Here is a 22269-nt window from a genome sequence, read left to right as displayed (position 1 = left end):
AAAAAACTTTCACCCGCCACGAGTGGCAGCAGCTTTGTCAGCAGGAGAGCACTCCTGCTGACTAAGTGCTGTTCACACCGGTGCTTTTTGTTCGTAAAACTTTTGTCACTCAGGTCTGTGTGTGTTTTTTTTGACTCCAGAATGACAAAAGTTTTGCCAACAAAGTTCCAGTGTAGACAAAGCCTAACAAAAACTTGTTGATTCTACTAAAGCTCTAACATTATAGAAAGATCAATCATGATACTGAGAACCTCAAGAGAATAAATGGGAAAACCCATGTTTCTTTTATGGTACACATGCAAACATAGGATTGTGGGAGAAGTTGTTGTTTGAAGGAAAACACCAATAGGGAAAGAAAAATTATCATCAAGCATCAGATAGTAAATTCCAAAATTTAATAGTTAAATGACTAAAAACTAAGCACATGTGACAGTGCCACTTTTAACTTTATGGCACCTTAGAGACTAATCAATTTATTTGAGCATAAGCTTTCGTGAGCCACAGCTCACTTGAGCTGTGGCTCACGAAAGCTTATGCTCAAATAAATTGGTTAGTCTCTAAGGTGCCACAAGTACTCTTTTTTTTTGCGAATACAGACTAACACGGCTGTTACTCTGAAACTTTTAACTTTCTATATTTTCATACAGAAATATTTTTCTTTGCTTATTCTGGAACATACTGGAGCGTCAAAATAATACCCTTATATTTATCGTACTAAAGGAAGTGCTTTGGTGCTTTATAAGCTATATATACAGGAATTACTTCACTCATCACTGAAATGCAACTGCACTGGGTTGGAATCAAGCAGCTGTTAACACTATACAGTTTGGGACAGGATGTACAGGAGGATACATTATCCAGCAGAAACTGCAGGGGGAATTTAAGGAGGCAGAATTTGGCACATATCTGGGTTGGAATTTGGCCACCTATCTGGGGTTCAGACCCCCTATTCTTAAGATATGTGCCAAGCATCAGTTCTTTTCTGTGCAGTCATTCTACCACCTTGAATATTTCTAGGGAAATAGTTCACTTTGTATTTTGTTGGTAACATTCTTACCTAGAGAGCATGCCCAGAGGAGTAACATTAAGTGATCCCATCAGCATTGCCAGGGCCATCCCTGGGGCCTCTCGCTCTATTACTTCTTTAGTGGCCTGTAATCAAAGATTAAACAGTAGACTGAGTGAAAACAACAAAAAGAAATGAAAAGAAATGTGAAACTAACTAAAGTTTGTATAAGAACATTCCCCATTTTTCCTAAATGTGATCAGCATGAAAGTTTCAGCTGTGAGTGTTACAAACTCAGAGCGGAGACAGTCAGCTTTCCTGAGGTCTTACCCTCTTGCAATATAGAAGATGCCCATGACAAAGACTGGATTCTGAAATTCATCCCCTAAAGAATATTTTCTTGCTTGTGTAAAGAAAATAAACATAACATGGAAAATACAAAATCACTGTTAGATTTAGTGTAACAAATTACTGAGAGAATACTGAAAGCCTTGCGCTCTGGGACCTTTATGTCTGCAGGGACTATTAAGTTCCACTGCATGAATAATGATAACTTTCTCTATCAGGAATGAAATAGCATTTGGCAACTAGGCAAGAAGACTAATTGTAAATGCCCCCTTTTTATCATCATGTGAATTTTCCTGTTGGCTTTTTTCAGGGGAAAAGGAGGGAGAAGTATAAAGCAATCTGAGTAGGAGCAGGGAAAAGAACCTGCTAAATGAAGCCCATGTAGCAGACAGACAGGAAAAATAGTGAAAATGAAAATGATAATGGCCAGGGGATGGCAGAAAGCTGCAGCCTTCCCTATCAATTACATCGGCAAAGTAGTGGTTCCAAACAAGCCAGTGGCATTTGTTCACAGGCAGTCCATATGCAGGAGGATGGTGGTAAAGTTACCAAATTTTCAAAATTTTTTGCATGTAAGGAAATGGGTGAGAAATTATTTTTAAGGGACATGCATACTCTTCTGCTGCCACTTCATAACACAGGATTTGTCATATAGGATTAAATTTATCTATTCTAGTCTCTAACATCTAGCACTGGCCAATACCTGATACTTCCAAAGAAAGTTAAACTCCTTTCTCCCATTCCTTATAATGCATGTGACCAACAGTGTAAATGTTGTACGTGGGAGATAAAAACCTCCTGACTCTTGCAGAGACCAGTTTATGCTCTGAACCATGATATTGGATTACCCTTTTCTTACCACAAATAGCTATGCAAGTTACTAATTCTCATAAAATGATCAAACCCATTTTTTAAAAATGCAACCAAACTTCTTTGTGCAGCAATCAGTAGAAGGGACAGGGAAGCAAGAAACTCCTTGTTAGGAAGGTCACTTTCAATATACTAAATATTCTTTGCATAATATTTTGCAATTTGACACACTGAAAGAATTAAAATAAAAAATAATATGTAAAGGGTTCCATGGAAAAGTTATATATTACAAATCAATTAAATTTACCCAGCATGTTTCATTCAGAAGCAGCAGACCCCAAATGGCTTTGCAGGTGGTTGGCTCAATTGTTGCATACAATATGCCCCAAGAAGATACTATGTCTCAGTGTGCCAACCCTTGTGATATTTGGTGTTATTCTTGAAGCCCGGCTCTTGGAGTCACATGATTTTTCAAAAAAAAAAACAAAAAAAAAAAAAACCAATTCTAGCTCTCATGGTTCCAGATGAAAGCTTGAAAATGTGAGCCCTAAAGGCTCAAAAACCCCAAAGGCAAAAAAACCCCTCAGATGTACTATTTTGAAATTTGCACATTTTTTAAGCCTACCTCATGAGTTCTGAGGGCCTGACTGAAACAGTAGGGCTTGGCAATACTGATGTCTCCACATTCAGAAGGGTGCAGAAATACTACATCACTCCTGAAGTGGGTGCAACAGGGAAACACAAGGTCTGCTGCATTGAGTCTAACCCTTGAGCTGGTGTGTAAAAGGGATGTGAAACAAATGCCGCAACTATAATCCCTTCAGCAAGTATAAAAGTAAAGATTCAAATTCTTACAGTTACAGCTACTAGATTCCACATAGAGTTCACCAGTCAGAAAAGAAAACAGGAATTGGTGGGATCATTGCTGGTATTAAGAACACTTTGTACTTATTTTGCACTTCTCATCAAAGGATCTCAAAGCATGTTGCAAACATTAATTATTTCTCTCTTACATTATCCAGGAGAGGTAAGTATATCCCCTATTTTACATATGGGAAAACTGAACCTCAGGTTAAATGACTTGCCTAAGGTCACTAAGTGAGTCAGTGGCATAGCCAGGAATTGAATGTCTCTTTTAGTCCCTAAGAGAGCATGTTACAGGGCAAACCCTAAAAAAAAGAATATGCCTATTGCATATTGCTTAAGCAAAGGCATTACCACTAGCAACATCTTCCAAAGGTAAATATAATACCAACAGACATAACATATAACCACAAAGAAAAGACTCCAATCTTTCATCAAGATGCAAACTGGTATGTGCACTCAGTCCTGGAAACTAGAAGCTTAGGCTTATGCTAAACCAAAGAATTTGAATGCAGTAATAGAAACTACATTTCCCTTTAGTTCATGCATATAGTGTGTGTTGTACAATATCTGCCATCTTCCCTTCAGAAACAGAAAAGGCATAAAAATGCAGCTTCATGTTTTCATTGCTGCAAAAAGGAAATGGGAAGACATGACTTGGAAACAATAGAAACAAAGCTCAGATCTCTATGTTGAATAAGGTGTTCTGCCAAAAAATATACCTGGTTTGATATAAAATTATCAATTGCCCACTGAAAATCTAAAAGATTTGGTGTGTTTTTCAGTATAGAAGAAATATACATTACAGTATTGGGACAAGTTACTGAAAGTGCATCTTACTAAGAATGAAGAAAGTAGGCACGCTACTGAACTGTGTATGGGTGTGTATATAAAATCACATACACTTGTATGTATTATACACACATATGCCTTTCACCTTCAAGTAATAGATATTTTCTAAGTTATTAAAAATTGCTTTTAAACATAATTTATATATTGAGATCCCTTTTCTTTGCCCTTGAGCAGAGTGACACTTTGAAGATGTCATTAGTTAATGTTTCACGAAAGCTCATGCTCAAATAAATTGGTTAGTCTCTAAGGTGCCACAAGTACTCCTTTTCTTTTTGCGAATACAGACTAACACGGCTGTTACTCTGAAACGCTTCAAAGATAGTGCAAGATATAAAAGAGTGTCACAAACAACGACCTTGCAGTCCAGGGAGTCCTTCAGTGAAATTCAAGCACATTCTTTAACTTCATAAGAAAAATTATCTTAATAAAAAGTCATTGCTAGCAGGCAGATTGATTATTAAATATGCATCGTCTATACAACGGCAAAATCTGAAAGGGCAACAAGTCCAGATAAACAGTCTGACCCTTCGTATAAGCCAATAAATATACTGCATTCCTAGTATGTATGCCTTCATCTATTATTACAGGCATACTTCTGCTAACAGGAGAACATTGCCTGTTCTCACAGCATGGCTAGATGGATTTAATGAAAATGGCTGCTACTAACATTCTCACAGTTCCATCTGCTGTTTAAATCAGCCACCTGAGACTCCACTCTTGGGATGTCTTTAAATAACACATAGATACAGTATGTACAAATCAGTGAGCAAGAAGAATTGCAGTCTTTCTGAGACAGACACATGCAAGTTAAGTAGTTGTACATATGACTGAAATAACTGGGCCTGTCATAGTTTGCAGACCATTTTGTGTTCATCTGTAACACTCTCTTTGTTATTTTCAAGTAGTTTTTTATTACAGAGCTTTTAGCCACCTTTCTTAACCCCTCCTCCGTGGACTGAGGCAGGAGGAGGAATGTCAATATAACATTTGCATCTGTGTCCAGCTCAAGAGCTAACAGGCAGATATATTTACTCTCCTGCATACAAATCATTAACAAAATAAGGTGACTCAGCATCTTGATATTGCACCAATACTCTGGGAGTTGCAGTGAGGCAGTAAAACTCTGTTTGATAACCCACTTTAGATAATTTCCTGAAAAGATCAGTAACCAAATATTAGGCCTAATGAAGCCCATCTCCTTATTTTACATCACAATTCATCATCTCCCTTCTTAACGTGACAGGATTGAAGGGCACTGGTTTTGGGACAATCTGCTGGAGACAGAACATGAAGACATATTTACACTAGAAAAATTAGTATACATAGTACAACAACAGCCAGAAATAGTGCAGTTGCACTGGCACTAAGCCACTAATATAGACGGACCTTTGGTGTTTTTACGTCAGAATTGTCAGCTATCATGGTTTTAGTGTGTGTCTCGCAATATTTACTTTCTGAAATTTTAGTATCACATTTTCTCATGACTGCAGGCATTAAATTTGTGAATTTTACTTCATTCAGAAGGCCAATGTCTCTCATTACTTTCATTGGGGCTGAACCTCAGTCACGGCAGCTACCATTCCCTTCGTTCTCTCTCCATGGAAGTGAGCATGTTTGTTATGTTCACAGTTGGGCTTCTGCGGTTCCAGCAGTACCGGGGGCACTCACCGCGAGGAAGACGGGGGGTTGGAGGTGCTCACTGGAGCAGACAGGCACCACTCCAGCAGATCCGCTGGTGTCTGCATCCGACTGCGCATGTGGATGCATAGCCTTCTCCTCAGATACTTGCAGAGGCGAAGTTCTCTAGCTTCCCAAGTCTGAGGCGGGAACAAGTGGCAGATGGAGCAGCGGGCGATGATGTGGGCTTTGCTGAGGCAGTAGAGAATGTTGGTGCTCGTCACTCACAGAAAAGCTCACACCTTTTGAAGCTGGCTTGTTAGGGCATAATTCCCGGGAGCTTTGGTCTGGGAGCGGTGTTTCCCCACCAGGGGATCAAGTCCTACAGGGGAGCCTAACTAAGTACATAACAAAGCCAACTATATATAACTAACACACAAGTAAACTATACACAATAAGTAGGAATGGACAAGAGTTCTATTAGCCAGCTAAGAGCACCGAGGAACAGGGGTTCTGCCTCTGGCCATGTGGCAGTAAGAGGGAACTGGAACAGCACTGACCCACATAGCCTCAGATGCAACATAGGGACTATGCATGACACGTGTGTGGGTCAACGGACACTACTACAAACAGTTCCAGCTCCGGTGCCTGGCATGCATGCACACCCACGTCTGGAATACATATAGGGACCATCACTCGAAGAAGAACTGAGAGGAAACAGTAGAATGTGGGCTGCAAGTAAGATGCCACCTGTCTTGAACTTTACAGAACACTTTCAAAATTGTAGTGACTGTCACACATCCCACAGGTTGTTAATCAGGAACGTTAAAGTTCCAATTTTGTGTGACAGCAGCCTCACAGGGTTTCAACCTCCCTGCTAGACCAGCATGGAGCTGGCAGAAGGCCTGGGATGAGTTAAAATAAAGGAATACATAGGGGGCCTAAACACTGAGTGAAAGAGGAGGCTCTGGGTGGCCTTACCTTCAGATAGGTCTGCCTGCTGCAGCTGCCACTGATTGAAAATGTGTCAGGAATTGAGTTTGTTCATCCCCAACTGCCAACACAGTAATGACAACAAGGAGTCCTTGTGGCACCTTAGAGACTAACAAATGTATTTGGGCATAAGCTTTCGTGGGCTAGAACCCACTTGATCAGATGCATGGAGTGGAAAATACAGGAGCAGGTATAAATACATGAAAGGATGGGAGTTGCCTTACCAAGTGTGAGGTCAGTCTAACGAGACAGTTCACTTAACAACAGGATACTAAGGGAGGAAAAATAACTTTTGAAGTGGTAATGAAAGTGGCCCATTTCAAACAGTTGACCTTCTTGTCTCGTTAGACTGACCTCATGCTTGGTAAGGCAACTCCCATCCTTTCATGTATTTATACCTGCTCCTGTATTTTACACTCCATGCATCTGATGAAGTGGATTCTAGCCCACAAAAGATATGTCCAAATAAGTTTGTTAGTCTCTAAAGTGCCACAAGGACTCCTCGTTGTTTTTGCTGATTCAGACTAACATGGCTACCACTCTGAATCACAGTAACGGTGGCATTCCCTTGGGGACACAGAATGGCAGGATGAGGGGAACAGAATAAGGAATGCAGAATGGTATAGGGACTTCATTCATAGAAATATCAAATTGAGCTGTTCAGCAGCATTACATCTATACTTCTTTTTAAAGTATTGAAAATCACTGGCAAATACAAAATTTAGTCAATTTGCATAAAATGCTCATACAATAGGATCGTATGTCTCCCTAATCCCCCTCCCCCCCCCCAAAAAGGTGGCAATGCTAGGTGAACGGGAGAAACAAAGGGAATGCAAGATGCAGGCAGGAGACAGAAAGGCAAAGGAAAGGGGTTGTTTGCAGGCTAATGTAGGGTTCAGGGGAGAGACAGATGGGCACAGGAATGTGGAGTGCAGGGAGGGAAACTTAGAGGTTACAGTGGAATGCGGGGGCTGCAGACTAAGAGGGATGGGAATATGAGCAGGATGGAGACTGAAGAGGTGCAGGGGAATGGAGAGTGGCAGAGGGGAAACAAGGACTAAGATACCGTAAAGGGAAAAGGATGGAATATGTGAATGAAGGGTTTGGGCTGGGAACAGGACGCTATGAGGGAGCATGGAAGTGAATTGGGAGTGGGACGGAGACTGGGTGGAATAGGGAGGGAAATGAAGAAGGGAGAGAGAGAGGATATTGATAGGGAAGGAGGGAATGGACATGGATAAATTGGTAGCTTCTCCTACCTTGGGGACTAGGAGGAGATAAGTGGAGGCCAGTAATGTTTATTTATTTCAGAAAAATGGGTTCCCTAAAATCAGGGGTGCCATTTAGAGAGGGTGTGGGGGGCTCTAGAGCCCCCCGAGTTTCATACATGAGGTCTACTCACCATAGCCCCAGACGGAGCTTTTAACTGCAACACAACTTGAGTGTAATATGTGATGAGTTCGGAAGCTGGGAGCAGCACAGCCTTTGGGGCAGGAAGTTTGTTTAGAAACAGAGGAAGGGTGATTAATGACAAGACTTTTGCTATTTTAAAGCAAATTAAGGATCCTTAGATGATCCTGAAAGCATTGGCAGACACTCAAGTTAAAAGACAGGAAACAAAGGGTAGGAATAAATGGTGAGAATGGAGAGAGGTAAATAGTGGTGTTCCCCAGGGGTCTGTACTGGGATCAGTGCTGTTCAACATATTCATAAATGATCTGGAAAAAGGGATATGCAGTGAGGTGGCAAAATTTGCAGATGATACAAAACTACTAAAGACAGTTAAGTCCAAAGCAGACTGCAAAGAGTTACAAAGTGATCTCAGAAAACTGGATGACAGCGCAACACAATGGCAGATGAAATTCAATGGTGATAAATGCAAAGTAATGCACATGACAAAATATAATGCCAACTATATATACAAAATGATGGGGTCCAAATTAGCTGAACCCACCCAGAAAGAGATCATAGAGTCATTGTGAATAGTTCTCTGAAAACATCTGCTCAATCAAAAAAGCTAACAGAATGTTGGGAATCATTAGGAAAGGGATAGATAATAAGACAGAAAATATCATATTGCCTCTATATAAATCCATGGTATGCCCACATATTGAATACTGAGTGCAGATCTGGTTGCCCCATCTCAAAAAAGCTATATTGGATTTGGAAAAGGTACCGAGAAGGGCAACAGAAATGATTAGTGCTATGGAACACCTTCCATATGAAGAGAGAGTAAAAAGACTGGGACTTTTCAGCTTGGAAAAGAGATGACTAAGGGGGGATATGATAGAGGTCTATAAAGTCATGAATGGTGTGGAAAAATTGAATAACGAAATGTTATTTACTCCTTCACATAACAAAAGAACCAGGGTTACCCAATGAAATTAATAAGCAGCAGATTTAAAACAAACAAAAGAAAGTATTTCTTCACAGTCAACCTGTGGAAGTCTTTTCCAGGAGATGTTGTGAAGGCCAAAACTATAACAGTTCCCATAAGAACTAGATGAGTTCATGAAGGATAGGTCCATCAATGGCTGTTAGCCAGGGTGGACAGGGACCCAATACCATTATTCTGCATGTCCCTCGCCTCTATTTGCCAGAAGATGAGAATGGGCGAGAGGGGGTGGATCACTTGATGATTGCCTGTTCTGTACATTCCCTCTGAAACACTTGGTATTGGCCACTGTTGGAAGACAGGTTACTGGACTAGATAGACCATTGGTCTTACCCAGTATGGCCATTCTGATGTTCTTCTATAGAACCCAAATGTATCTGCCCCCACTGCAACCCACGAGACCCCACTCCCCTCCAAGCGTTGAGATAGAACCCAAAAGTCCTGACACTGTCTCTCTCTCTCTGCAAAGTTAGTAACAAAGTAAGAATATACACTGAAATTTTAAACCTAACCATTGTCCCTTAAGTGACTTGCCACAAGATGTCAGAACATGTTATTATTAGAGCAGAGTGGGTCCAATATATATTTAATTTTCTTTCTTTTATATAGGAATTAGATACAGGGCTCCTGTCAGCTAATTGCTAAGTTATCTGCCAAAAAACTAGAGTTTTCAAGTGCCTAAGTAGCCTGCCTGGAATCACAGTTAAAGTTAAAAGAAAAGGAGTACTTGTGGCACCTTAGAGACTAACCAATTTATTTGAGCATGAGCTTTCGTGAGCCACAGCTCACTTCATCAGTTAAAGTTGTCACTCCCTACCAAAATCTGAAATGGAGCCCCTGCCTAAAAGAGAATGTTTCTCCTACATTTCATTTTTATAAGTAAAAATGTAATAGCAAAGAAATGTTTCCATCCAGCCTGAGGTCCCTTTTTGTTTGAAGAGGGTAATATGCTGTCAACCAAACTGATCTATTTTTAGGCATCTTTGATGTAGCTGTGGTTGCTTAGCAGATGGCTTACTGCCAACTAGCTTCACAGAGCTCTCCACTTGCTTGCTTCCCTTCTTTTACTCCATGTAAATGAAATACTAGATTCCCTGAGCTGTAGAAGGCCTCATGGCAGCTTCTCTGGCAAGCACTGACTGCAAACTGATTTAATCAAAAGGCCAAAGATTCCTCTTTAGACTTATAAATGGTCATCTCAGATAGTGTCAGGAGCAGGTCTCTGGACTTAGCTGTGCTGTGGATAAGATGACCATAAACAAACAGCCAAGAAAAAAAAAGTTGCCAGTATCTCAAAAGTTGCTTCTAGAGAAGACAGAAGAGGGGCTACAGTCAGGAGATAGTCATGTACCAGTCTTAAGATTCTCTTAGTTTCAGTTCATCCCATTGCATTATACTGTTGTCTTTAATTACATGATCACATACTAGTTTTTTTTCTACATGGGTCGTCAGCAAAAGGGTTTGAACCCCGAAGCTTTAAAACAGCACATACCTCATCCACTTGAGCAATACCTGTAATTTGGTGGAAATAAGCTGCTATCCCCTATATGGACAAGCCCACATAGTGGGTCAGTGACACACACTTGGCAGTGGGTTACATTTCTATTTAGGAGAAAGCACTGAGCTATTGAGTATTAGGATTCCTGGATTCTGTTCTTGACTCCGGGAGCTGAATGAGGTCTAACGGTTGGAGACAGCCTAGCCAACAAAGGTGCTAGAACTAGGGCTGCTAGGGGCGCAGCCCTGGCTTGAAGAGGTTTCCATCATATACAGGCTTTACACTTTGGTTCAATGGCTCTCAGCCCCCTCCCCCATACAAATTGTTCTAGCACCCCTGCTAGCCAACAAGTAATTTGGCACATTCATTCTGAAAGGCAGCAGTGTGGAAACAATAGATAAGACTTGGCTTTGTCATATTAGAAACCTGTGCTCTGACTGGAGTGGCCTTGTGCAAACAGTTATTTTACCTTTAAAATAACTGAATGGTACTTTGTTTCATCACAAGGTATGAACTGGGATTCAGTCTCTTACTTGGAGTTCAGTTAATTTTCCCCAAGGTTAATGGGTGAGGATCTCTCTCTTGTCCTTCTACCTCCTCAAAAACACAAGGTATTTTACAGAGCTGTCATATGAGTATCACACAAGATATGTGACACCTGGCAGGCCTCTCCAGCAGCCTGAAAGATTTAGGGCACCTGATTTATCCAAAGATTTTCAGCAGATATTTCTTCCCCTATTGAGAAATCCTGGGCACTGAAGAAAGTAGATAGTTTAATCTGGCCTGAGTGGTCTAATTAGTTCATTTCACAATGAGCAGATCTGGTAGGTAAAATAATCTCATTTATGGTGTTTCTCCCCACACTCCTTTTAATATGAAGAGATAATCTATAGGCCTATAAATTACTCATATTCACAGGTCAGCCATTTTAGCTGGTCAAGTCCCTACTGGCAACAAAAACAAATACAGGCTACTTCCCTACAATTGGTGTGGCACTGAGAAATTAGAGTTTAGAGGGATCTAGACTGACTGAAAATTCTGGACTGCAAACCCACTCACCTATTTTTTCTGTTGGCCACCTGGAGACAGGGATCAAGGATGCAGAAAATACTGTCTTGTATCAAAGTTGTTTTGCACCAAAGTTTATATCAATGTTGTTGTGTATCACCACAAAGTTTCCATAATTTGTACCATGTAGAAGCCTTTTGAGAAACATCAGATCAGGGCCCACAAAGGCCATTACATGTTGAGATGTGTCATGGGTACTATGGCCATAAGACTCTCTATGTTGTCATCTCCTGGCTCTTGCTTACTCTTTCTACTAGAATGATGAGGTCCTGTATCTATCCTAGGGGAGGAAGGCTTTGATTTCAGTAGGGTATAGCAGGACCCCTTCGTACCCCAGTAGTCTGCTGAGACAAATCTTTTGATAGTTTTCATGAACCCTAGTGATACCAACACTCGGATGGTGAAAAAGACCTATAGTCAGATGTACTCAGAAGTGGTGTGCTGTATAAACCAATTGTCCAACTGTCAAAACACTCTCAGACTGCATAGGCAGGCCACAACTACTGGCAGGCATTTCATGCAAACATCAGGCACCAATATCAACCCAAAAGGCACAACATGAAATTGATAGTCCTGTTCCTGTACAATAAATCTGAGATACTCCCCAAGCACCAGAAGTATTCCTATGTATGTGTAAGCATCTTCAAAACCCAGAGAACAACAGCTAGTCACTTTCCCCTGAAGAGGCATGATGAATCCCAAAAAAACCCACTTTGAACGTTTTTTTAACCAAATATTAATTCCAAAAGCGCTTGAGATCCCGGGTAGGCCAGAGACTGCTAGATTATCAGGAAGTATCTAGGATACTTTTTAATCCAATGGCACTGAATGATGACCCTCTTTGCCAGGAGCGTCTGGATTTTCTACAACATCTCTGAGATCAGAATGTGTCTGAAATCATTTTCAAGCCAGGAGTAGCAGAGAGAAGCAATGTGGAGGGGTCTTTGAAATGTTCAGAACTCTTTACTGCTATCCCAGTGTGATACAAGCAGTCTAGCATTTTAACATTTTCATCTGCATGAACTAGTCTCTCCTAGGAAAGCCCTCAGCTCAAAGGCCTCGCTACATCGGTTTTACTATTACTGAGAGAACCCTGTTCACTGTTATATCAAGATCAGAAATAGCTGGGTATTCAGTTCCAGTGCAGTAAGGAAGAAGTTCATTCAGCAGTTTGATCTCAGGGAACTGGGACTTGGGGATCTAAATTTGAATGACCTAGTACTTTTAGTGTGTTGGACTGACATTTACAATTAAAGTAGAACTAAGAATAAGAGGAGGTTGTACAAGGTAGTTTGAAGAAGACAGGTTTGGGAGAATAATATCACATTTTACAGAAATTAAGTTATATTTTAACCCAGTTACCATTCTCTCAGATTATTTAAATTTTTGTTAAAATCAGTAAATGGAAAAGCCAGCTAAGAATGCTGTTCTTTCAAAAAAATGAATTGCGATTAATCGCACTGTTAAACAATAATAGAATACGATTTATATAAATATTTTTGGATATTTTCTACATTTTCAAATATATTGATTTCAATTACAACACAGAATACAAAGTGTACAGTGCGCACTTTGTATTAATTTTTTATTACAAATATTTGCAGTGTAAAAAACAAAAGAAATCGTATATTTCAATTCACCTAATACAAGTACTGTAGTGCAATCTCTTTATCATGAAAGTTGAATTTACAAATGTAGAATTATGTACAAAAAATAACTGCACTGAAAAATAAAAAAATGTAAAACTTTAGAACCTACAAGTCCACTCAGTCCTACTTCAGCCAATCGCTCAGACAAATAAGTTTGGTTACAATTTGCAGGAGATAATGCTGCCCACATCTTGTTTACAATGTCACCTGAAAGTGAGAACAGGCGTTCTCATGGCATTGCTGTAGCCGGCATTGCAATATATTTATGTGCCAGATATGCTAAAGATTCACATGTCCCTTCATGCTTCAACCACCATTCCAGAAAACATGCGTCCATGCTGATGACAGGTTCTGCTCGATAATGATCCAAACCAGAGCAGACCGACATGTTCATTTTCATCATCTGACTCAGATGCCACCAGCAGAAGGTTGATTTTCTTCTTTGGTGGTTCGGGTTCTGTAGTTTCCACATTGGAGTGTTGCTCTTTTAAGACATCTGAAAGCATGCTCCACGCCTCAGCCCTCTCAGATTTTGGAAGGCACTTCAGATTCTTAACCCTTGAGTCGAATCCTTGGAAATCTCACATTGGTACCTTCTTTGAGTTTTGTCAATTCTGCTGTGAAAGTGTTCTTAAAATGAACAACACGTGCTGGGTCATCATCCAAGACTGCTATAACGTGAAATATATGGCAGAATGTAGGTGAAACAGAACAGGAGACATACAATTCTCCCCCAAGTTCAGTCACAAATTTAATTAATGTATTATTTTTTAACAAGCATCATCAGCATGGAAGCATATCCTCTGGAATGGTGGCTGAAGCATGAAGGGGCATATGAATGGTTAGCCTATCTGGCATGTAAATACCTTGCAAGGCCTGTTCCCACTTTCAGGTGACATTGTAAATAAGAAGCAGTCAGCAGTATCTCCCGTAAATGTAAACAAACTTGTTTGTCTTAGCAATTGGCTGAACAAGAAGTAGGACTGAGTGGACTTGTAGGCTCTAAAGTTTTACATTGTTTTGTTTTTGAGTGCAGTTATGTAACCAAAAAAAAAAATCTATATTTGTAAGTTACACTTTCACAATAAAGAGACTGCACTACAATACTTGTATGGGCTGAATTGGAACATACTATTTCTTTTGTTTATCATTTTTACAGTGCAAATATTTGTAATAAAAATAATATAAAGTGAGCACAGTACACTTTGTATTATGTGTTGTAATAGAAATCAATATATTTTAAAATGTAGAAAAATATCCAAAAATATTTAATAAATTTCAGTTGGTATTCTATTGCTTAACAGTGCAATTAAACACTGGATGCCTCAGGGGAATGAAAATAAACAGCTTAATAAAAATGAAAGGAAAACACAGAAGTATTAAATTGATGACTCAGAATCAAATGAAATAATAACACACACACCCCAATTCCCAAAACTTCAACATTTCTCAAATAGATATTTAAGAATTTTCAGTTGGAACCATTGCCAACATGCAAACATTCGTCCCAGCAATTACAGCAGATTGCCAACCACCGCTTCTCAGTTATATTACAAGGCATTTAATATCCTGCTGAATTTACTGACTGTAGTCTGTCAAAGTGGGTGGAAAAAGGTGATAATAAGTCTGAGATTAGAGGGAAAAAATGTTTACAACAGCCATGGGGGAAAAAATCACATGTATTCTGTAATTTAGAGGGCAAAACAAGCTATCAGAAAGATCCCTCTTTCTCCTTATTAATTTAATGTCTCAGTATCTGTGTAAGATTTTAGTAGAGACTTCTATTTCAGGAACCATTGAGAGGTGAAAGCATTATATTGATGAATAGCTTGACAAGTAATTTAAAAAGAAATTGTGTCACTAGGCATGGTTTTATATTTATTTAGCCGCACTATACAGTAAAGAGCTCAGCCTGACACTGGTTATGTGTCATCCTGATCCTTATAGAAATGCCTTTGTTCCTATTGACACTAAATATTTCTATCTGTGCATTCTGCTTAAAGAAACAACTATTGAGAGCTTGCTCTAGTCTATATATACACTCACGGAAATTCACAGACTGGTATGCCAGTTCAGCACCAACACCATGTTCCCATTGTCACAAATTATTGCACATCTGAATGTAGTTGGGAGTTTCCCATGTCCCTGACATGTGCAAACTGAAGACCAGATTTCCATTGTTGAAAGTGGTGTTCAGACCACATTAATATCAGCTCACGAAATAAATAATAATAATATAATATATAATAATATAATATATAATATAATATAATAATAATTAATAATAGCTCACGAAAGCTCATGCTCAAATAAATTGGTTAGTCTCTAAGATGCCACAAGTACTCCTTTTCTTTTTGCGAAGACAAACTAACACGTCTGTTACTCTGAAACCTGTCATTAATATCAGGGCTCCCTATTGATCCATGTAGGGAACAAAAGTATCATAGCAGTGACCATTGTTTGATAAATTGGAACATGGGGAAAAATGCACTAGTACTCTTCTGCCTTCTCTTTCTCTTCCTGCATCCGTCACCCCCTGCTCCCCTGACAAGCATTCCCATAATCCTCCTCACTTTGCCATATCTATTCATCACCCCATATACCCCTCCCTTCGGCCTGGTGCATCAGATCCAAGAGCAGGGAGCCAATCCAATGTCCTTCTTGTTTGTGAACTGAGAACTTTTGACATACGAGTACAATTCCCCTCACTTTGTCTACTAATTTCAATCAAATTACAACATGCAAATTAACTGGAGAAGAAATGCGATGACTTGTTGAGTTACCACTGGTGTCATAATGACAATACTTGAGAACGACTTGAGCTCTGACCCAGCTCTGACTATAATCATAACGGTTAGAAGCAATTATTAATAACTTTTCTTACTTAACCCTAATTTCTCCAAATGTATCCTATTAATAAGTTTTTAATTAGTATTAACTAAATGGAAAGTGTGAAGGATTTATGGGGAATTAAAGGGAAGAAATAAGACTCAGAGCAACATTTTTTAAAGAGCCTGTTTTTAAAACTAATTATTGACTTGATAATCTTCAAAAAAACAACAACAATCTTTACTCTTAGATTAAGATCACATGCTATAAATATGAAGAAGATACACTGTATTCTTCATACAAAAGAAGGAGGCTGAATACTTGTTTTATGGGACAATGTCAAAAGAAGTTTAACTATGACAGTGTGACAAGATTCTCTGATTCTCATCAACAAGTTTCTGTTTAAATTCTTAGGTAGCCATGCTTGTGGATACTTGATAACAAACAGATCAAACAAAAATATTATTTTCATAGTCATATTTTCCCGCTCACGAATTGCTGTGCTTCCCAAGTCAGCCCCATTTTATGGCAGACTGAATTAACAAGTCCTTAACTTTTTAAATAACTTATTCCACTTAAGGGAGGATGAAAGATAAAGGCAGTGGTGCAACTGCAATATGGTATAAACTCATCTTTAAAATGTTATTTTATCTTTACTTTCTTACCCTCTCCATCTTTCCACAATAACTTTATACTGATCACAATTTTATCTAAAATGTTTATTCATGTCAACTTTTAAAAGATTCTTTTCAGTCTTTCTTTTAATGTCTGAATTGTTAAAGAGCAAATATAATTCACTTTAGGGAAACTTCCCTACCAATTTAGTAGAGGAGGGAAAGAAGCTGGTAAAAATCATAGAGACTCTCTACTCCCAGGCATTTATCCTGCTTTCCCTTAAAGCATATTGTTAACTGTGATAAATACAGACTGGGGAGGAGAAATAGGACAGTGCAATTTACAGGGTTCAAAAATTTAAAGTTTGTTTTTTTTTTTAAGAGGAAGAAAAGAACATATGAACGGCCATACTGGGTCAGACCAAAGGTCCATCTAGCCCAGTATCCTGTCTTATGACAGTGGCCAATGCCAGATGCTTCAGAGGGAATAAACAGAACAGGTAATCATCAGCTGATCCATCTCCTGTCGCCCATTCTCAGCTTCTGACAAACAGAGGCTAGGGACACCATCCCTGTCCATCCTGCCTAATAGCCATTGATGGACCTATCCTCCATGAATTTATCCAGTTCATTGTTGAACCGTTATTATAGTCTTGGCCTTCACAACATCCTCTGGTAAAGAGTTCCACAGGTTGACTGTGCATTGTGTGAAGAAATACTTCCTTTTGTTTGTTTTAAACCTGCTGCCTATTAATTTCATTTGGTGACCCCGAGTTGTTGTGTTATGAGAAGGAGTAAATAACACTTCTTTATTTACTTGCTCCACACCAGTCATGATTTTATAGACCTATATCATATCCCACCTTAGTTGTCTCTTTTCCAAACTGAAAATCCCAATCTTATTAATCTCTCCTCATACGGAAGCTGTTCCATACCCCTAATAATTTTTGTTGCCCTTTTCTGAACTTTTTCCAATTCCAGTGTATCTTTTTTGAGATGGGGAGACCACATCTGCATGCAGTATTCAAGATGTGGGCATACCATGGATTTCTATAGGGGCAACATGATATTTTCTGTTTTATTATCTATCCCTTTCTTAATGATTCCCAAGATTTTGTTTGCTTTTTTCATTGCCGCTGCACATTGAATGGATGTTATCAGAGAACTATCCACAATGACAGGTTTCAGAGTAGCAGCCGTGTTAGTCTGTATCTGCAAAAAGAACAGGAGTACTTGAGGCACCTTAGAGACTAACAAATTTATTAGAGCATAAACTTTTGTGGGCTACAGCCCACTTCATCGGATGCATAAAATGGAAGATATAGTAAAAAAAAAAAATATATATATATATATACACACACACACACACACACATATGGGATAAGTTGGAAGTTACCATACAAACTGTGATAGGCTAATTAGTTAAGATGAGCTATTATCAGCAGGAGAAAAAAACTTTTGTAGTGATAACCAAGAACTTGATTATCCGAGTGCGTGTTTGCTGAGTGAGTATCCGAGTGTGTGTTTGCTGGGAGGGCAGTTTGAAAGCCTGAGCGAGTGCCTGATTGGGTGGTAGCCTGCAGGGGGCAGGTATTGGGGGTGTCTGTTTGTTTGTTTCAGGGAAGCCTGGCTGTTTAAAAATAGCCAGAGCTCCGCGAACCAGCTGAGCGGCGGCAAACCAGCTGAGCAGCGGGGAAGAGCAGAACATCACACAGCAGGAGTTTGCCTAGGAGTTTGCCTGGGGTGAGCCCAGTGAGGCTTACATCTTGCCAGCTTCTCTGAGGAAGCTCAAAGTAGGAAGGTGATATGGGGTGGGGGGGTTCAGCTGCTGTTACCTGCACAGGATGTGCCATGTTTGTCTTTCTTCCACAGGACAGAAGCGACTTTGTCTGTACAAAGTGCAAGCTAGTATCCATATTGGAAGAGAAGATCGAAGGTCTGGAGCAGCAGATATCGACCCTGCGTTGCATACGAGAATCTGAGGATTTTCTGGACAAAAGTCAGGATATGCTTCTACGGGCACAAAGCTCTAAAGATTTAGAGCAGGTTGCACAGCGGAGCCAAGAGGCCTGTGAAGAAGCTTGGCAACATGTGACCTCCAGAAGAAGAAGGGGGAATGTCCAGGTACCAGCAACGCAGACACAGGTAAGTAACCGTTTTCATGTTCTCTCCACAGGTACCATTGCGGAGAGTGGACCAGATGATACGTCTGGGGGGAGAAAGCAGAAGGAGACTCCGCTGGTTGGAAGGCATGAGATGCGCTGTCCTGAGGTTGGGGGTTCCACGACCACCACTCCCAAGAGAAGGAGGCGGGTGGTGGTGGTCGGGGACTCTCTCCTCAGGGGGACTGAGTCATCTATCTGCCGCCCTGACTGGGAAAACAGAGAAGTCTGCTGCTTGCCAGGGGCTAAGATTCGCGATGTGACGGAGAGACTGCCAAGACTCATCAAGCCCTCGAATTGCTACCCCTTCCTGCTTCTCCACGTGGGCACCAATGATACTGCCAAGAATGACCTTGAGCGGACCACTGCGGACTACGTGGCTCTGGGAAGAAGGATAAAGGAGTTTGAGGCGCAAGTGTGTTCTCGTCCATCCTCCCCGTGGAAGGAAAAGGCCGGGGTAGGGACCGTCGAATCGTGGAAGTCAACGAATGGCTACGCAGGTGGTGTCGGAGAGAAGGCTTTGGATTCTTTGACCATGGGATGGTATTACATGAAGGAGGAGTGCTGGGCAGAGACGGGCTCCACCTAACGAAGAGAGGGAAGAGCATCTTTGTGAGCAGGCTGGCTAACCTAGTGAGGAGGGCTTTAAACTAGGTTCACTGGGGGAAGGAGACCAAAGCCCTGAGCTAAGTGGGCAAGTGGGATACCGGGAGGAAGCACAGGCAGGAACGTCTGTGAGGGGAGGGCTCCTACCTCATACTGAGAATGAGGGGTGATCAGCAGGTTATCTCAAGTGCCTATATACAAATGCACAAAGCCTTGGAAACAAGCAGGGAGAACTGGAGGTCCTAGTGATGTCAAGGAATTATGACGTGATTGGAATAACAGAGACTTGATGGGATAACTCACATGACTGGAGTACTGTCATGGATGGTTATAAACTGTTCAGGAAGGACAGGCAGGGCAGAAAAGGGGGGGGAGTAGCACTGTATGTAAGGGAGCACTATGACTGCTCAGAGCTCTGGTACGAAACTGCAGAAAAACCTGAGTGTCTCTGGATTAAGTTTAGAAGTGTGAGCAACAAGAGTGATGTAGTGGTGGGAGTCTACTATAGACCACCGGACCAGGGGGATGAGGTGGATGAGGCTTTCTTCAGGCAACTTGCAGAAGCTACTAGACCGCAAGCCCTGGTTCTCATGGGCGACTTTAAACATCCTAATATCTGCTGGGAGAGCACTATAGCAGTGCATAGACAATCCAGGAAGTTTTTGGAAAATGTAGGGGACAATTTCCTGGTGCAAGTGCTGGAGGAGCCAACTAGGGGCAGAGCTCTTCTTGACCTGCTGCTCACAAAACGGGAAGAATTAGTAGGGGAAGCAAAAGTGGATGGGAATCTGGGAGGCAGTGACCATGAGTTGGTCGAGTTCTGGATCCTGACACAGGGAAGAAAGGTAAGCAGCAGAATACGGACCCTGGACTTCAGGAAAGCAGACTTCGACTCCCTCAGGGAACTGATGGGTAGGATCCCCTGGGGGACTAACATGAAGGGGAAAGGAGTCCAGGAGAGCTGGCTGTATTTCAAGGAATCCCTATTGAGGTTACAGGGACAAACCATCCCTATGTGTCGAAAGAATAGTAAATATGGCAGGCGACCAGCTTGGCTTAACAGTGAAATCCTTGCTGATCTTAAACACAAAAAAGAAGCTTACAAGAAGTGGAAGATTGGACAAATGACCAGGGAAGAGAATAAAAATATTGCTTGGGCATGTAGGAATGAAATCAGGAGGGCCAAATCACACCTGGAGCTGCAGCTAGCAAGAGATGTTAAGAGTAACAAGAAAGGCTTCTTCAGGTATGTTGGCAACAAAGAAGAAAGCCAAGGAAAGTGTGGGCCCCTTACTGAATGAGGGAGGCAACCTAGTGACAGAGGATGTGGAAAAAGCTAATGTACTCAATGCTTTCTTTGCCTCTGTCTTCATGAACAAGGTCAGCTCCCAGACTGCTGCGCTGGGCAACACAGCATGGGGAGTAGGTGTCCAGCCCTCTGTGGAGAAAGAGGTGGTTAGGGACTATTTAGAAAAGCTGGACATGCACAAGTTCATGGGGCTGGATGCGTTGCATCCGAGAGTGCTAAAGGAATTGGCAGCTGTGATTGCAGAGCCATTGGCCATTATCTTTGAAAACTCGTGGCGAACGGGGGAAGTCCCAGATGACTGGAAAAAGGCTAATTAGTGCCAATCTTTAAAAAAGGGAAGGAGGAGGATCCTGGGAACTACAGGCCAGTCAGCCTCACCTCAGTCCCCGGAAAAATCATGGAGCAGGTCCTCAAGGAATCTATCCTGAAGCACTTACACGAGAGGAAAGTGATCAGGAGCAGTCAGCATGGATTCACCAAGGGAAGGTCATGCCTGACTAATCTAATCGCCTTCTATGATGAGATTACTGGTTCTGTGGATGAAGGGAAAGCAGTGGATGTATTGTTTCTTGACTTTAGCAAAGCTTTTGACATGGTCTCCCACAGTATTCTTGTCAGCAAATTAAAGAAGTATGGGCTGGATGAATGCACTATAAGGTGGGGAGAAAGTTGGCTAGATTGTCAGGCTCAACGGTTAGTGATCAATGGCTCCATGTCTAGTTGGCAGCCGGTATCAAGTGGAGTACCCCAAGGGTCGGTCCTGGGGCCGGTTTTGTTCAATATCTTCATAAATGATCTGGAGGATGGTGTGGATTGCACTCTCAGCAAATTTGCGGATGATACTAAACTAGGAGGAGTGGTAGATACGGTGGCAAGTAGGGATAGGATACAGAGGGCCCTAGACAAATTGGAGGATTGGGCCAAAAGAAATCTGATGAGGTTCAAGGACAAAGATAAGTGCAGGGTCCTGCACTTAGGACGGAAGAATCCAATGCACCGCTACAGACTAGGGACCAAATGGCTAGGCAGCAGTTCTGCGGAAAAGGACTTAGGGGTGACAGTGGACAAGAAGCTGGATGTGAGTCAACAGTGTGCCCTTGTTGCCAAGAAGGCCAATGGCATTTTGGGCTGTATAAGTAGGGGCATAGCCAGCAGATGGAGGGATGTGATCATTCTCCTCTATTTGACATTGGTGAGGCCTCATCTGGAGTACTGTGTCCAGTTTTGGGCCCCACACTACAAGAAGGATGTGGATAAATTGGAGAGAGTCCAGCGAAGGGCAACAAAAATGATTAGGGGTCTAGAACACATGACTTATGAGGAGAGGCTGAGGGAGCTGGGATTGTTTAGCCTGCAGAAGAGAAGAATGAGGGGGGATTTGATAGCTGCTTTCAACTATCTGAGAGGTGGTTCCAAAAAGGATGGTTCTAGACTATTCTCAGTGGTAGAAGATGACAGGACAAGGAGTAATGGTCTCAAGTTGCAGTGGGGGAGGTTTAGGTTGGATATTAGGAAAAACTTTTTCACTAGGAGGGTGGTGAAACACTGGAAAGGGTTACCTAGGGAGGTGGTAGAATCTCCTTCCTTAGAAGTTTTTAAGGTCAGGCTTGACAAAGCCCTGGCTGGGATGATTTAATTGGGGATTGGTC

At 41.2% G+C, this 22269-nt stretch overlaps 1 protein-coding gene across 26 annotated transcripts in view; it reads right to left on the bottom strand.

Moving 5' to 3' along the window:
• The window catches only part of GPHN (gephyrin), a 587889-nt gene that overhangs the window by 224523 nt on the left and 341097 nt on the right, over positions 1-22269 (bottom strand). For 24 of the 26 annotated variants that reach the window (XM_048851950.2, XM_048851956.2, XM_048851955.2 and 21 more), the window contains one exon: positions 1058-1152. The exons of the other annotated variants lie outside the window; for them this stretch is intronic. In XM_048851950.2, coding sequence (XP_048707907.1) covers positions 1058-1152 — 95 coding nt within the window. The remainder of the gene's footprint in view (positions 1-1057; positions 1153-22269) is intronic. 26 annotated transcript variants of the gene reach the window in all.

Source organism: Caretta caretta, chromosome 6 (assembly GCF_965140235.1).
Source record: "Caretta caretta isolate rCarCar2 chromosome 6, rCarCar1.hap1, whole genome shotgun sequence".
Classification (NCBI taxonomy): Eukaryota; Metazoa; Chordata; order Testudines; family Cheloniidae; genus Caretta; species Caretta caretta.
The sequence above is the reverse complement of the archived record's forward strand: the minus strand, read 5'-3'. Positions and strand labels throughout refer to the sequence as shown.